This window comes from Sinohyriopsis cumingii, chromosome 6 (assembly GCF_028554795.1).
Source record: "Sinohyriopsis cumingii isolate HCF-2022 chromosome 6, ASM2855479v2, whole genome shotgun sequence".
Lineage (NCBI taxonomy): Eukaryota > Metazoa > Mollusca > Bivalvia > Unionida > Unionidae > Sinohyriopsis > Sinohyriopsis cumingii.
The window spans coordinates 70297329-70314686 of NC_142966.1; the positions used below are offsets into that span (position 1 = coordinate 70297329).

The 17358-nt window shown below is 32.3% G+C and overlaps 2 protein-coding genes across 5 annotated transcripts in view; both read left to right on the forward strand.

Moving 5' to 3' along the window:
- Positions 1-5747, forward strand: part of LOC149797162 (uncharacterized) — a 40681-nt gene extending 34934 nt beyond the window's left edge. For all 4 annotated transcript variants that reach the window (XM_089961837.1, XM_089961839.1, XM_089961838.1 and 1 more), the window contains 2 exons: positions 1276-1358; positions 5541-5747. In XM_089961837.1, the coding sequence (XP_089817963.1) occupies positions 1276-1358; positions 5541-5567 (110 nt within the window). In that variant the 3' untranslated portion in view covers positions 5568-5747. The remainder of the gene's footprint in view (positions 1-1275; positions 1359-5540) is intronic.
- Positions 5748-7090: 1343 nt separating this feature from the next.
- On the forward strand, positions 7091-16734 carry LOC149797163 (adenosine receptor A1-like). Its single transcript, XM_089960724.1, has 5 exons — positions 7091-9094; positions 13700-13921; positions 15198-15337; positions 15765-15964; positions 16485-16734. The coding sequence occupies exons 1-5, from the start codon at positions 8818-8820 to the stop codon at positions 16732-16734; spliced, it is 1089 nt and encodes a 362-aa protein (XP_089816850.1). The 5' UTR covers positions 7091-8817.
- The last annotated feature ends 624 nt before the right edge of the window (positions 16735-17358 follow it).

The window sequence follows — 17358 nt, forward strand, 5'->3', positions numbered from 1 at the left end:
TTATGAAATAGTCTTGAAAAATAGACAACACTTTCATTGAGATGAAACCAAAGGTCATTGCTCGACAAGCATTAGCTAGTAATTTGCGGTACCTAATTTTTTTTTTCCGGTGGGCTGGGGTCGGAAGATTGTTAATTTTCTCAATGCTTCTCTGTATTGTCGTGTGACTTCTTTACATTCTTTCATGAACCATGGTTTATGGTTCTAGTAGGGTTGGGTGAGGCCTTTGGAATAGATTCTTTTGCAATTTCGACCAGAATATTATACATTTACATATTTAGACAGAAACAAATAAGTTGATATTCAGTATTAACATTGAATGGCTTATTAACTATACTTTAGCTACTCTTATTAATCTTATCCTGTGCTTATATCTAGACAGCATCTCAGACAAGTTCAAAGATATTCCATCGATAATATCATATTGAACGTAAAATGCTCTGAGAAAGAATTTGTGATGCAGTTCCATTATCTGGTAAACATCTTAACTCAGATGTATCTAAAACATTTTTGTGACCAAGAAACTCTGAAGAAAACACATTAAAGAATTGAAGCAAATTATATATCGTCGGTTTCAGGATATTCGCTTCTGTCAGTATGAAGTTAAGTTCGTTTAAGAAACTGTCGATTTCCAGCAGAGATTTGCTGTCTTTCATCTTTTTTCTTTTCGTTTTCTTCAAATCTACATATAATTTAATACGGATGAGGTAGATTAGTACTTTTGATATTGGAATCGACAACAATGCAGCCAAATGGTAACAAAGTCCCAAGTGGCACTTCTCTTATCCATTACTTTGTTGCGTAAAATAAAAAAAAATGTCTTAAATTAAATTGGTTTAAATTTTATATAGACCCAAAGTCGCCATTTTGTCAGAAAATATGCCTATTTTGAAACTAGCGAACCGCAGTTTAGCTTCCATTTTTAGTCAAGAGCATTAACTATTTTCTTTTCAACTTGCTTGCGAAAACAAGGAAGGTTATACCATGAGATTAAAATTATATAATGCACAATTAGTATTTCCGAGGTAATTTGCTTTCGAGATAAGACAGGAAAAAGGCCACGAAAAGGTAAAGGTTTTCCTCTCTTTTAGTAATAATTCCTGCAATGAAATGATCTATTGTCTTTTGCTTCTGTCATGTTATATATGACACGATGACCACATTTAATGTAATAAATTATCATCTCATTATTTTAGCAATTAATAGCTTATTTGTCCAATACGTACAAGCACAAGGCAATACAATTAAGGAAATGGTTTTTCTCGGTTATTTCAGATTCAACTCCGTTGGTTTCTTATTCATCACTGCAAATAGGAGGAGGCTCTATCTACAATTCGTTCAAGGGGCTCATGGACGAGGTACACACACACACACACACACACACAAATATATATATATATATATATATATATATATATATATATATATATATATATATATATATATATATATATATATATATATATGAAATCTTTAAAAGACTTGAAAACAGTTCTTTACGAAGCATGATACTAACAATTCAACAACATCCTGACTTGAACACTTATCAAAACTCTGTAAGTGATGCCAATCTATCACCACATATGTTTACTATTACAAAAAGGATAAGCTAGCCTTGAGTTGTGGGCCAAATATTCTTGCGTTTGGTAGAAGTTAGTCCATGGAGGTTATTGTTTGGAAATGTAGCTTATCATTTTCTTCCAAAAGAAAATCAGTATTAGGTAAACTCTCCATTCTGGCACACTGATTCAAACTACCCCTTAATCTATGTCAGCGACTCAGACCGAATTTATAATGGGCAAGTGACTCAAACTGGCATTTTACTTGGTTAATGGAAGTTGGATTATTAATATATTACTAGACTGACTTGGGTTATGACTTTCTATTGTTGGCTATTTCTATAATATAAATGTTCTATAATCGAGCATCGAAAATCCTTTTCTTTACCGCTATGGAGTAATTACATTTGTTTTCTTTTAAGACCATTTCAGATAAATGGCTTAGTTGAGCATTTATTATAAATATATGTTGATGTTAAGTAAAATCAGGTAAGCAGACGTTTGAAGACTCCATTTTGTCTCCTCCCCTTTTGTAAAACTCATTAAAAAGAAATCAGGAAAACTACAACAGTACAAGATAAGCTAGATAAAAATCAAGAATCTTAATTTTGACACTAGAAGACAAACATGGACATTTGTTATAAGAAAAACTAGATAATTAATAAAAACATTACTGAAAATAGATTATGCTGGATGAAAAGAAACAACAAACTACAAAAGAAAACAAATCCATTAATTATCTTGCTAGTCAACCTATCATGCATCACATAATATGAGGAATATAAAATATTTTACTTTGAATACAAATGATAATATCAAATTTTCTATACTTAATCATTTTTTTATGTCTGTTGTAACAACTATAGGTCCTAAATTGAAATGTATAAGATTTGAAAAACAATCTAAAAACGAAAATATTAGGACACTGAAATCTCATACAACCTCTTCCAAAAAATGTGAATAAATTTGGGAATCTGGAGTCATGAAATAAATGTAACAATGAAATTGAAGCAGTTCGACGTTTGAAATGAAATATTTCCGAATGAATCTACTGTCCCCATAACTAAAAGACCATAATATAAACCAATGCTATTCAGCATCAAAAGACAAAAAATACCATGAAATCTAACTTAACAAATCATTGGCAGATATTTTGGGGAGGAAAACTGAAATTAGAGAGAAATAAAAGAAGCAGTAGCAAATTTAAGAATCCTATCTATAATAGAACGACACCTGAACGAACAATTCAAATGTAACCACTAATGCCAAAATATTGTCATTCTGCAATGGAAGGAAAAGGGTTTTAACTAGAAGTGAATATAAAATTTATATAGATGCTACAAACTAACTATGAAATCATATTTTGACAATTATCCACAGATCGTTAAAAGTTATCACTACTAAAACGGGTTGCTTGAGCTGACAATAAACGTGTTATCTCGTAAAATCGATGATGATTTGATTGATTTGACAACAAATGAAACATCAAAATAATTCTTTTATATTAGCATTTGGAGTACAAAAATTGCAACATAATTCTCTTTTTGATAATCCAAATAATACAACTGAATATTCAAAAATAGGTCAAAATTAATTAAAATATATAACTGATATTCGAAACTATATTAATTTGGTTTAATAGAAATGCGACTATTGCAATACAACTGTGCAGTAGTTTTCATCCTCAGTTTTTTAGCATATTACTTAACAATATAACATATCTATAATTATTTTAAAATGTGGGTATGGTTGGGTTGATATAACATTAATGAATGATAATTTTAAACCACAAAGTTAATAAATAGAATATAATAGTTATATAACAAAGTTCATATAATAACGAGTATAAGATATGTTACTAGGAAATAGCAAAAATAACATAATTGAAATTGAACCAGACTACAACACGTTTAGGTGTAAAGAAGCATTAGTAATTAATTACAAGGTTGATTGTTCATTACTTCAGAGTATTCGCTATAGTGTAAGATGGGGCATTACTCTAGCCAATAAACCTTGGTAATAAAACTGTCAATATAACAGATATAATTTGCTAATAATACATTAGAATTTAGATATATTAATGGAACCAGTTCTAATGTATTACTGTTATTTACATCTCAAAGTAATGCAGAATAGTCCATTAAATATACGACGAAATGAGTTATATTTACGTAAGTGTAAACAAGATATAACAAATGTCGTATCACAATGCTCGTAACATTACAAGATAATATAGAAATATATTTAACTATTGAAAGAACAATATGTTAAAAACCAAGATATGAATAGATATAATATAACACACATATATATTACCATATATGACAATATTTACATCTTCACATTTTAATATTTTTGATGATGATATAATTTATGAAGCATTTAGAACATTTGAGCACGTTGACTACATTCCACTTGATAGAAATAATACGAATAACGATGCTCTATATATCATAGAAACGATAAATACAGATACCACATAAAGGTTGTATTGTGATTCGAAGTAAACATTGTTGGGGTTAGTAATGTAAATTATGTAGAGGATGCCGTGGAATCGTTACTTAATAATGTACACAGTATCATTTTTATAATGTCCAATATTTATTGGATGACAATGTGATATAACAAAATTCTTTGTAGCTTCCACAAGCCATTGCATTAAAGGGACTAGATCATTCAAATAATTATGCAGACTATTGAAAATCTAATATACTGTGGTTTAAATATGTTGGTAGTGGTGATCCGTCAAGTATGAATTTAAGAATGACGAAGCATTGATATCAAATGTGGCAAATATAACTCTGAAAACTAGATCGAATTTCGTACTGCATTTGATGATTCTATAAGGAAAACGACTTTAATAGGTAGTTTGCCAGACGACAGCTTCTCACTACTGGTGACTGATAACTGTGACTCATTAAAACATTATCTAATATACTTGGTTTAAACCGTGAATATAATATTTCGTTGCGTTAAACGTTCAATAGGTTAAGATGTAAATCCCTCCGGGTAAAATATTATGAAAGCAAATACAGTTGGCAAAATTAACATTAATCATATGACCATACGCCGCAGATAGTCTTAATTTTTGCTCATTGCATCACTAATAATTGGTATCAGAGTCAAGAATGATTAGTGTCAAGATTAGCCAAAGGTTGATAAGATAAAAATTAAAATGGAAGAGTAAATACGCTAGTACTCAATCGAATGTGAAAATAAGAATATGTTTAGCTTTACAGAATTCAAAAATTGCAGATCTCACACAATAATGAAATTGAATCAAAACCACTTATGAAGTAAAGCGTAAAACGCACGCAGTAAGATCCGAAAACAAACGTTGGCAGTTTGTGAAATAAATAAAACTAGTTTGAACCATTTAGACGATAAAAGCATAACATTGATGCGGTGAATCAATATTCATTTGGTCAATATAAAATTATAAATATATAATTTTATTGTAACCTAAAATAAAAAGAGTCGCAGCCCATGTCAAACTGATAATATATTTATATTCCAACTTTCATGTGCCCATCGAACGGCCAATTTGAGTCATTGTCACGGTCAAAATCGGTTAGATACCTTGTCCCTGAATTGAGCCTGTCATCTGCTACTGTAATTTATGTCCAAATACAGTCATACGCAATCGAAATACCGAATCAGTATGCCAACATAAATGTAATGTAGATTACTTTGTATATTAAAGTGATTTAGAACTAGGGTTTTCTTGTTACTCGAGGCATCAGCTGAAACTTGCTTTGAGGAACTCAAAAACGACATATCACTTTTCCCCATTTTTTAAAATTAACTATATCAAACGTTCATTGCATGTCAATATAGGATATTTCCAGATGTTTGATTGCATGTAAATTATATAGTTACTATCAACAATAATTGGTTGTCATGACAATTAATTAGGCTTACTTAAAATTTTCGTTAGAATGGAAATAGGTTGGTAATCGTTATATATCATCTTTTTCACAGATTGAACTTATGCTAGACGATGATTGAGACAGAGAGACATTGATCTTACAAGTTTGCTTCCGGAGGGATCAGCAACTTCATTTCAGCAGGTGTCGTCACCATCAACACCTATCTTGAGATTCCAAAAAGGGTTGCTATGGCGATTAGTTTCATCGTACGGTTAAGGACTATTTATATAAAAAATAAAATCTTGAAATCTTGAACTAATTATGATATATTGTTGTTTTCTCTGACTGATTAACTTTATTGAACATCCGGGGAGCGAGGGGTCACTTGATAGGTCAGTGGCTAAGCAAAATGCGGTAAACGATTTCGATGTCATTGTTTTAAGCAACGTAAAAATTATCTTTTTCCAAATAAACATGGACTTAATTTCAATTCAGCCACATTTTCTGAGTGGGCTTCAATATAAATATTGTATCAAGGAACCTTAATAACCGCAGTGGTTTCTGATTACCACACTTGCTTTGCATCTTTATAGTCCGCGTTCGAAGTCATGAGCAATTCCGTGTTCCAAAGGTATCTTACGGATATCTAATTTATTCCACCTCTATCAAAAGCATTATATATAAGTTTCCAACAGGTACACATAGATTTAACTTAAACTTTGTATATTGTCAGATCAGACAAGGGAACATTGCATGCACTCCTCACTGATCCATTGCAGGCACAGTCGTTTGGTTACAATCATGGCTATTTTAAATATAGCCACTAAACTCTGTATCAAGCCCGGCGGGTTGTTTTACCACATCATGCCCTCCAAAGACAGCCTGGTATTGAACATACTGTAATTGTGTATAGAGTTTGCTTGTTACAAGCACTTTTAACTTGGACCAAATAAAACAAGCATATGTGGAAAATAGTTGAGCCAATATAAATATATACAATACCAACCACGTCACAGTTACGATTACTTAATTTTTCGAACCTAAACTAAAATGTAGATGTTTCAAAGTGATGTAAAGATATCAATATATTCACATAATTATTTGTTCCGCCCAACGTCCTTCTCTAATTGAACTTGATGAATATCTGAAAAGAAAACACACATTTTATCATGAGGACATCTCCCCATTTCAAATGAAAGACTTTGATTGTCATATACCTGTCTACCGCATCTAAATGGAAATGATGAATCCTATACTCAGAAGTTTCTGTGATTTTGGTACGAGTTTTAAAGTTAATTTTATTAACTGTTTATTATATTTCATTACCAAACATGGTACAAATTATGAAAGGCAAGATAACTGGGAAAAGGTTTTCTATCTTATGTGTGCTAGCTCCTCCCAGGTGTGAAATGCACACTTGAAGGCAATAGGCGTATAAACACTTAGTATATGTACGTAAATGTTCGTGATGACATGATACTGTCTGGAAATGAACTCACAATGTAGAGATCTTTATTTCAAATCCTTTTACAATATTTGATTATTATTTTTTTATGGCAATAATGGATGTTCAAAAGGAACGAAACGTGAACTTTAATAATTTATAATTCCAAAACTGTATATAGTGCATACTCATAACGCGTGAATGGTGTTATATATATATATATATATATATATATATATATATATATATATATATATATATATATATATATATATATATATATATATATATATATATATAATGTTACGAGTCGATGGCCTTAAACTAAGTAACATAAAGAATTGACGGCAACAAGTTTGAAAATTCAACAAAAAATTCATTTTTCTTCAGTACAAAGTCAAAATTCAGACACTTACATTACTGTGAATTAATCCCACCTAATCCTAAATATTCTATCACCACTGCTAAAGTATGGAATGTTGCGAATCAATTCCAATAATGTTAAATGTGCTGATGTACTAATAATAGTGACTTTAGACATGTAAATAGCTTTTACGTTGTTCTCGAAACATGTAGCAATTATTTCGAAATTCTAGTTTCACTGGAGGGTTGACCCTTATCCAGGCGTCTGTTTTGTTCAGTAGTCCGATTTAATAGTGATGTCTTGACAAAAAAAATCAGTTTGGCTTTTAAACAATTAGACGTCAAGATGTTTTTATTGTGACCAGTTTGAGTTGAAGTTCTATCTTATGGAATTATTAAATCTTTTCCCTGGGAATATTTAACTGCTGATACAGAATTCTTGGACTAAGGCATTTATTGAAATTTTATTCGGCATTCAAAACTGAAATATTATTTTATGTGGTTCAGCAAAGAACTATTGACACTTTAGTAATATACTGACTACATTTTATTACAAGGACTTCTAATTTTTAATTCCTGGATTATTCTTGGATTAATTTTTGGATTTGATTCTAAAAGCCGTAATTTATGTTTCTCATTTTTACCTTTTTCCAGGGAAATCAATTATTTGTTAAATTTTACAAAGCTTGTTGCCTTCACTTTTGTTTGTGTTACTGTTTATGAGAGCCTAAACACGTAACACTGAATACATATTGTATCTTAAAGAATACAGAATGCACCCACACAGGATTACTAAAATGTCTAAATAATATGAATACTTCTCCGTCTGAAATAATAAACATCCAGGGCAACGAAGCAAAAGAAGTTGAGTGAAGAATAAACTGTGTATTACAAGAAGATGGATGACATCACTATTAGTATTCTTTAAAACATAGAAACATTTAATTAATTTTTTTGAAAGTTTTGTTAGTTGACCACTAGCTCGTTCCTGTCATTCAGTTATAGTGTATGTGTAGTTCTAAATATGTACATATGCATCTCACCAAATTCTTTATGAACTTTGGAAAAAAGTAACAATTGTTCGCTGCTACCTTTTCCACTGAACATGAATGGTATTATGCGTTGGTTACTCTACACACGTTTTTCTTCGCTAAACTAACTGTAATCTCCTCCCACCACAGGTCCGAAATATTTAAAGTGTGTTCAGTTTCTATTGAACCATTTGCCAACATCGCATTTCAAACACCTATGATCGTACACCAAAATTCACAGCTGTATCTCAAATCAGCATGAACTTTACAAGACTAACAAGGTACATAAGCAACGTTACTAAGATTGATCGGATGTATTTATTGATTTTGTCCAAGCATCTCTAGAGACTCCTCTGGGCTTCTAAGACATTGAGCAATAATTAACAGATTAGGGCGAATCGATAGTCTCAATATGAGTGCGGTTATCTTTTTTTCTCGCAGACTATCCTTTTCGACCTCATATAAAACTGGCATTCTCTGATAGTTGGAATGACATTGTAGATGGCGACTGTAATTTGTCCTAAATGAGGTACATTTAAATTGCAATCAAAATGAACATTTCTGAGGATAAAACCAAAGGTGTTGAAACATATAGTGTCGAAGATATATCTTTTTTGTGTTACTATTACGGAACATTTTTGATCATAATGTGCATCAATATTCCTGGAAATATTTTAGTAATATTTGCAGTAACACGAAATGCAAGCCTAAAACAGCCGTGTAATTATTACATCGCTAGCCTTGCATTTTCAGATCTTTTGGTTGGATTTGTGTACCCGTTGTACAACATCTCTCATCTTGAATTTGCCAACTTCAGTACAGTTCTTGGTAATAATGTATTTCTTTTTCTTTCTTTCTTTCTTTCTTTCTTTTTTTCTTTCTTTCTTTCTTTCTTTCTTTCTTTCTTTCTTTCTTTCTTTCTTTCTGCCTACCTGTATGTCTTTCTGCCTACCTGCCTGAGAGTATAACGTAATAAGATTGACTGATCAATTGTGGATTGTTTTCTTCTATCTTTGCATGCAAGTATTTTTAGAAAAGTAAGATTAATATTTAGACAAACACGTTATTTTGTTCGACTATGATATAAATATAATGCCATTTTAACAGTTAATAAGTTGTTATCACTCCATATTTGAGATACGTATCAATGACAACCTTGTCATTTTTCAATATCAAATTTAGTCAAATTACTATTGCAACAAAGACGATATTTTGGCCAACTATGATATAGATTCTTTATGTATGTTTATTATTGCCCGTATATTGGTAGCAGTAGGTCAGGGTACCAACTCAATGACTCCCGCACAATTCAGTGTAAGTGCACATTACGTTACAGGGAAGAATGGGTAACACTAGTGCGAAGTATTATATTTTGATTCAAGAGAGAGAGAGAGAGAGAGAGAGAGAGAGAGAGCAAAATAAAAAGAAGGCATTTTTATAACTATTTTCTGCATGTACACATATATACTCATATACAATTATCCATATATATCATTAAATATGCATACATACATAAATACATACATACATACATGCATACATACATACATACATAGTCTGGTGTCAGGATAATGTGACTGGGTGGGACATCATGCTACATGTCTGCGGCATAATGCCCCAGTGCTAGACATCACAATAAACTGTCACACTTCAGACATTGTAACGATAGCAAACATACATACATACATACATACATACAACTCATATTTTTGATTCCATTTTAATACTGATGTCGGCCTAGAAGTATTAACGCTTTGGTTTTGATGCATACGTGTACAGCCCTGAGGCATATCTATTTGAATTAACGTCATATGATGTTTCGTGATCGTTACTGTAAATTTATTACGGTATTCAATATATACTGGAAATGCATCAATGCACACATCATTCAAAGTATTTATTACTTTTGTCACAAAATATATATTTTGATAAAAGTTTAACATTAATTATCACGTTAATTTGTTATAGTTCCATATTAGAGATACAAACTTGACAACATTGTCAATTTCCAATGTGATATTTATACATTGGTTTGATACAGAATTACAGGGCTGAAATCAAGCGTCAGAATAAGTATTAAGTAAATAATTATGATAATGGATAAACGATTTCTTGATGAGATGTGCCGTACCTATATTCTTTAGATATTGTAGAATTATAAAAAATTGACAATATTAAAACATATTTTAAAAAAAGACGGACACATTTTAAAACTTTAACATTACTAAATGAATGAATATACACTTATATTAAATTATTAGGTTTTACCCGAGATAACAGAAGACTTCCGCTGTTGTTAAATGTCTATCACACAAAGAAAACATCGTGTAATTATTGTGTTCAACATTTTCGTGCAAGATATTTTGGGTATCATACATGCCAAAAAGAATGAGGCATATGCCACACATCGCAATGATGTAATTATTATACAAAAACAATACATACTTATTTATTGTTTTACGGTATCAAATTAAATGGAGGCGGATCAAATGTTTCCAAACCATTTTTAAAAGTGTAACATTTAATTTAAACATACACGGCAGCTATCCTTTGTCGTGCATGAAAACTGTTTGACAATGACTTTAGCATGTCATATGTACGAAGCAGAAATAAAACGAAAAGTTCATTATTTTACTGAAATTGTCATTGTTATCAAGATGAAAGCAATTCCATATAGCTATTCATGCACGAAAAACATTGTATATTAATGTTGTCTTATAAAACTACATAATTTAGCATCCCAAACTTTCGTTTATACCAATATTTTTCATCATTTCCTTTTTTCTTTTAAATAAATTCCATTTTAAACAAACACTACTATTCATTAACCTCTTTGCTTGCTTTTAATCTTGGTTGTGAACATTATGTCCATTGAAAAGTTGTATTGTGTTACCTATACTGCTAGAATAACCGAAATGTTGTAGTCAATAAGAATGAACCGCGGCAGAAGCTGTTAATACAATGTTACAGAAGCAATTAGAATTAAGTCAACAGATGATGATTGAATTGCAATAATTCCCTATCATATTAAACACTTAAACTGGATCTCCTATAGTGCCACAAAGGTTATAGAAACGCCAACAACATGCGAGTATAACATTCACCGGCTCAGTGCAACACCGGCTGCGACAAAGACTGTACATAACTTTTTGCCCTGTTGGTTTAATCGACGATATTTGATCGACTTGTTGGATTGTGCAACACAAAGAACATGACAAGGCAGTGATGATGTAATCAAGCCAAATGGCAGTCAATACAGAAGTTATTCTACTGTATGCTGAAGAAGGAAAGGCGTTGTCAGTTTAGGTAGACGAAACGCCTTAAAGATTCTCTCTAGTCATCTTTGAAACACTTCAACATTGACCATGAATCTAGGGATGATCTAGATCAGGATCGCTCCATCCGGCGCATGCTCATTCATACTGAAGCAGCAGGGTTTAAATAGAGGAGAATTGCATTGGCAGTGTAGAATAGCGAGCATTGTAAACCTCAAAACTGCAGCACATCCTCTTTGGATCAATCAAAATCAAGCTGCTGTGTATCACAAACAGCTTAGCTTGGCCTGATATTAATAATAATAATAATAATAATAATAATAATGAGGACTTTGTATAGCGCCTAATCTTTAGAAGCTCTAAGCGCTTTACAACATTAGACAATTACCTATAACATGAAAAAACATATATAATGATATTATTACATAAAACAAACACCATGAAATTAGAAAACATAAAAGCATGCCGTAAACATTTAATATTTAGGGAACAATATTAGGTCTTTAAGTTTGTTCCTGCAGTCGAAAAAAAGTGAGTTTTAAAAAAACTCTTGAATGTGATCGCTGTGTCTTTGTGTCTAAGCTTAGTGGGCAATGCATTCCACGTTGCTGGGCCCTGGTATGCAAAAGAACGTTGTCCATATGATATTTAAGATGAGACGTACACAAAACTAAAATTACGATCATTGAGGACTTTTAATGGTGAACCAGAATTTTTAAAATTGTAACAGATTTATTTGCGTATAAAAAATATGCCAGCAAATTATTCACATGAAAGTGGGTGTGTAGGTATAAGGGGTGTGGTACAGTTCAAAATATATTTCATCAATTAGAATTATATTAGCACAATGTTTATACAATACAATGGTACCGACATAAATTTCTATCAATTAAACCCTCTTTTTCTTCGTGATTATTTGAAAACATGCAGAAGGGAACCGCGAAGACTACTTCAAATAAGCATTTCCTACCAACGACTTTTGTTTGTAAAAATTAGATTTTTGCAAAAGATGCCCATCCGAAATTCCGAATATGATTGACCCAAAAAATGACTTGCCAGCACATGTCGTATCTAGAGAAATGTCTAGAAGAACAGATCAAAATACGACCCATAAAAGATAATGTCACGTGCAAAACTGTTACAATTGCCTGTAGAAATGAATAAACTCTTTATGCCAGTAAGTAACAGGAATACGTATGATAGACCATGAAGAAGGGTAAAAGTGAAAGTACCTCTGCACTAGTCAGACACGAAGTTTTATATCGACAGCTCCTTCTCAATCAGGAAATATGATCTTTACAGTTAGTCATTAATAGTTAAGGCAATCTGAGTTTTAAGTGTATCCTGTCGCACGATTGTAGCAGGATGTATTCACACTCAGGATCATGGAGAATCTGTCGTCACCTGATCGCTGAGTAGAACCATTTTGCATATTTTGTAATAACGTTGATATACTGTATATTTCGATGACAAAATCTCTGAAAATCTACGTCTCACAGTTGGTACTGCTTTGTTAAGCTGTATCGATGTATGTCAACGTTTTAGGGAATTTAAAAAAATACGAGCCTACTCATCGCACCATGTTGTATATTCAGGATACCACCACTAATAAATAGAATATATAATCTTTGATAGAAATCAATTTTTATACTCAGCTTCATTTCCTAGTAGATTATTGGTTGTCTTTGCAAAGCACAATACGGAAAGAAAAGCATACTGTGGTGATTTTTGACTCTCTCTCTCTCTAGTTAATGTTGTTTAAAGACTATGTAGACAGCGGTCATGACTGGGAATAATGTATTTATTTTTTTGGACAGGGTATGAGGCACCTTGCATTTCATCAAAATTCAGCGGATAAAAGCTTCAGCAATACTATTACCATTACAGCTAACGGAACTGTTCTAATTTAATTGTTGCGAAAATACAATACTGCATATTTAGGCTGGTTGAAAAATCCCTGTCCATAATATACTATACACAGGTCATTTATATAGTAATTTTTAAATGTCTGATTCACTCTAGTTTTACTCGCTATGCAACTTTGTTTTTAAAACTTGCGCCACAGGAAGTGTTTACAAATTTGCAAATATGTTTCTTGTTGTTGGAACTGGATTACACTGGTACTTACGACAATTTAACATCTACTTTAAAATTGCAGGTCGATGGTCGGTATGTCGAATCATTGTCACGGAGGTGCTGGCCTTGGAGATTTGTACTTCCTATCATTTGGTTGCCATAACAACAACTAGATACTTCGCCATCGTTTACCCCCTTCGGTATCACATATACGTCACCGACAAAAGCACTCTTGTTACTATAGCAGTAATATGGCTACTGTCGCAGGGAACATCTATTGCCTTGTATACTATGTATGAACCAGGTAAGTAGAATTGTGCAATTGCATACATATATATATATATATATATATATATATATATATATATATATATATATATATATATATATATATATATATATATGTGTGTGTGTGTGTGTGTGTGTGTGTGTGTGTGTGTGTGTGTTTGTGTGTGTGTGTGTGTGTGTGTGTGTGTGAATCAAATACCTCTTTGTATGCACTTGAGAAATGTGATATGTATACGTGATAATTGAGGGTGCGTGGTGCAAACTAATACTTATATTTTCAGGTCCATCAGACAACACTAATCTACCAATAACTAGGATCATATCATTCTTCTATTGGCTGATTTATGTACGACATAGGTGATGTAAGATCGACAAATAGATTGAATATATAGAAACATATTTCAATTTCATTAATCGGAATGGCATTTATGTGGCCTGTGATAAAATTCAATCAGAAAGTAAATAGTGAAAAATGAAATTGCGCAGAATCAGCTATTGCTCAAAACTGTACGAGTTTTATCTCCACGATCGTCAGCGTAATACATTTATGAAAAATGTTTGTGCCATATTTTAGCAGTTGCTGAACAGATCACCCCACCTCGCCCGTTTACGATACAAACAGTATAAGTCGGCACCAACTGCAAACTGCATAGACCCAGATCCGCTGTCGCACAATGCGTTGGCAAATCTGGGCCTATGCTGTTTGTGAGTACTAATCACTAGAATTAAAACACCACAGATCCTAATGGATAGTGCATCATGCATTAGTAGAGAAGTGTCGGTTGCTTGCAATTAAAGAGAATTTGGACAGTGTTGGTCATCAAACCTTAAGCAAGGATATGCTCCCGTTAAATAAAGTTGCCGTATGTCTATATTTGGACCTTGAGATCAGGTTGGAGATGTTTGTTGCAAATTTCGAGAAAAGATCTAACGCTATATTAACAAAATGTGTAAATTATACGAAAGCACGAACCACTAAGTGTGCAATTCTTAGACATCACACTTGCTAACGTGTTACTTATTGATATATGACCATAACAAGTTTCCGCTTTGATATTTACGCTTTATACACAGGAAGACGATGATAATGTGCAATACGTCAATAATGAATTAATAAAGAACTAGAAAGGAGCTTAATAATCAGTGAGACATAACTTTCGTCAAACTTCTGAGTGCATCAGTATTAGTTTTGATAATTACAGAGGGAAATCACTGAGGTATGTTAAACTATTATATCATTATGCACGAAATGCCTAAAAGTAGTTTTGTTTATTAATCTATTTTGTTGACAGAGAATTATGTAGGAGTCTGCCGATACGAGCTGATTTTCCCTGTCACGTACGTGGGGATTTTATTGGTGCTGCAGCTGCTACTTCCGTTGTGTATAATGGTCGGTCTCTACATCCCCATCGTCAGGATCGCCCGGAAACAGGTGTGACTAAAACGGTCTGATAATTGTCTTTTATAAAATATTTGGCAACATTGAAGAAAGAAGGATTTATATGTAATGAAATCCACTATATCAAAATGCAAATACTACTAAGTCATTGTCCTGACGGTTTGATGTCTATCAATTACTGACGTGACTCAGTTTTACAAGGAACCTAAAGCTCATTGTATTATACAGCTGTAAAAAGTTAGTCTGTGCATGCGTAATGATGCAGATGCATACAATTCGACTTTTATTTCTGAAATAACAAATTGCATGTTCTGACAGAAATAATTTCCGGAAATTTACTTTGAAACCTGGGATAAGCACACACACACACACACACACACACACACATGCATACAATAACTGAAAATACTAGTATGTATACCTTTTTCATTTTCGTGGACAAATATTTTTTAATTTTCAGGCAAAGGTTATGGCGATCCAGGAAAATGGGTCCAACGTACTTTGCGGAAACGGAAATCAAACTGTCTTTAAAAGAGAAATCAAATCAACAATCATGGTGTCCATCTTATTGGGATTCTTTACACTGTCATGGTTGCCAGTGATCGTTTACTTCTTTGTTTCTGCATCATGTAACGGCTGTCATATAAATCATTATATAAGGTATGTTGATAAATAGTCATGGAATAGATTGATGTATTGATTGATTTATTTCCCACGGAGAAGTAATGATTTCGTCAGAATATTAACTGCAAAAGTGTTTTCAATTGTACTGAAGTAATACAATAGTTACCATATGTTCCACGCACCGTTCGTGCCGCTGTTCCAAATACAAAGAAAGTAAATGATTGTGTTTATGTTTATATTGCGAGTAGTATGAAAATAATTAAATTGTATGATCCTATGTAGAGATAACAGCTCATCCAACTAGGAGTTCAAGTAAAAATAATCGACTTGCTGACATAATTGTTAAGACTTTATTTCACGTAAACATAGCAAAATGTATGTACATGTATCATTACAATAAAAGATGTATTCTCAGGAAGAAAACACTTCAAAAACAGTGTTCTTTATCAAAGCATCCATATTTAGTCCTTCTGATTTATATTCAATATATTTTTGACATTTGCATCTGGTGATATTCATATAATCATAGTTGTAAATACCACATGTTTTGTTTCAGAGCAAGCGTTCGGATTCTTTTATATCTCAATTCTGCAGTTAATGTGTTCATCTACGCCGGAAGGCTTAGTGACTTCCGGATCTACTTTCGGCGATACTGGAGACGCTGCTGTAACGGCTCACGTCGAGAGCATCGTAAACATAAACCTGGTATATTGCCATCTGTTACAGCGATTGTGGACTCTGATACTAGCACAAAAAGACCACATCTTGATTTTCAAGACCGAATACGAGCAACAAGTTTTATATAATATATATATATATATATATATATATATATATATATATATATATATATATATATATATATATATATATATATATATATATATATATATATATATATATATATATATGTGTGTGTGTGTGTGTGTGTGTGTGTGTAATTTGTTAAGGATGAGAATTCATGATGAACAATACCTTGATCGTCACGAACCAGCTGATCACATGTAGACACACACTGTTTTAGACCGATCACCGTTGATACAAAACATGTTCTGGTATATCGTTCACATATTCAATGAGACAATGGTGAAATAGGTATCTATTTAAAGATATAGGTAAATTTATGTCTGTAATATAGGGATAATGGTTTCAAGTGTATTACGATGCTACCTAACGGCATGTCACTATTTTGTGTGTAATTTTTTTTTAAAATTTGAACTTTAAATTATATTATTGAGATAACCGTTTGTGTTGTTTTTTTTCTCTCTCGCTTTTACACGGCCTTACAATCCATATATGACAGTTTCAAAGCGCATTCAGTGATATTTTGTGGTTTTTGCAATGGAAAAAAACCCAACAGATAATGGTTGGGTGACCACATTTGTAACTAATCGGTCATTTGTGTTTGCTCACAATTTGATCGACGACAT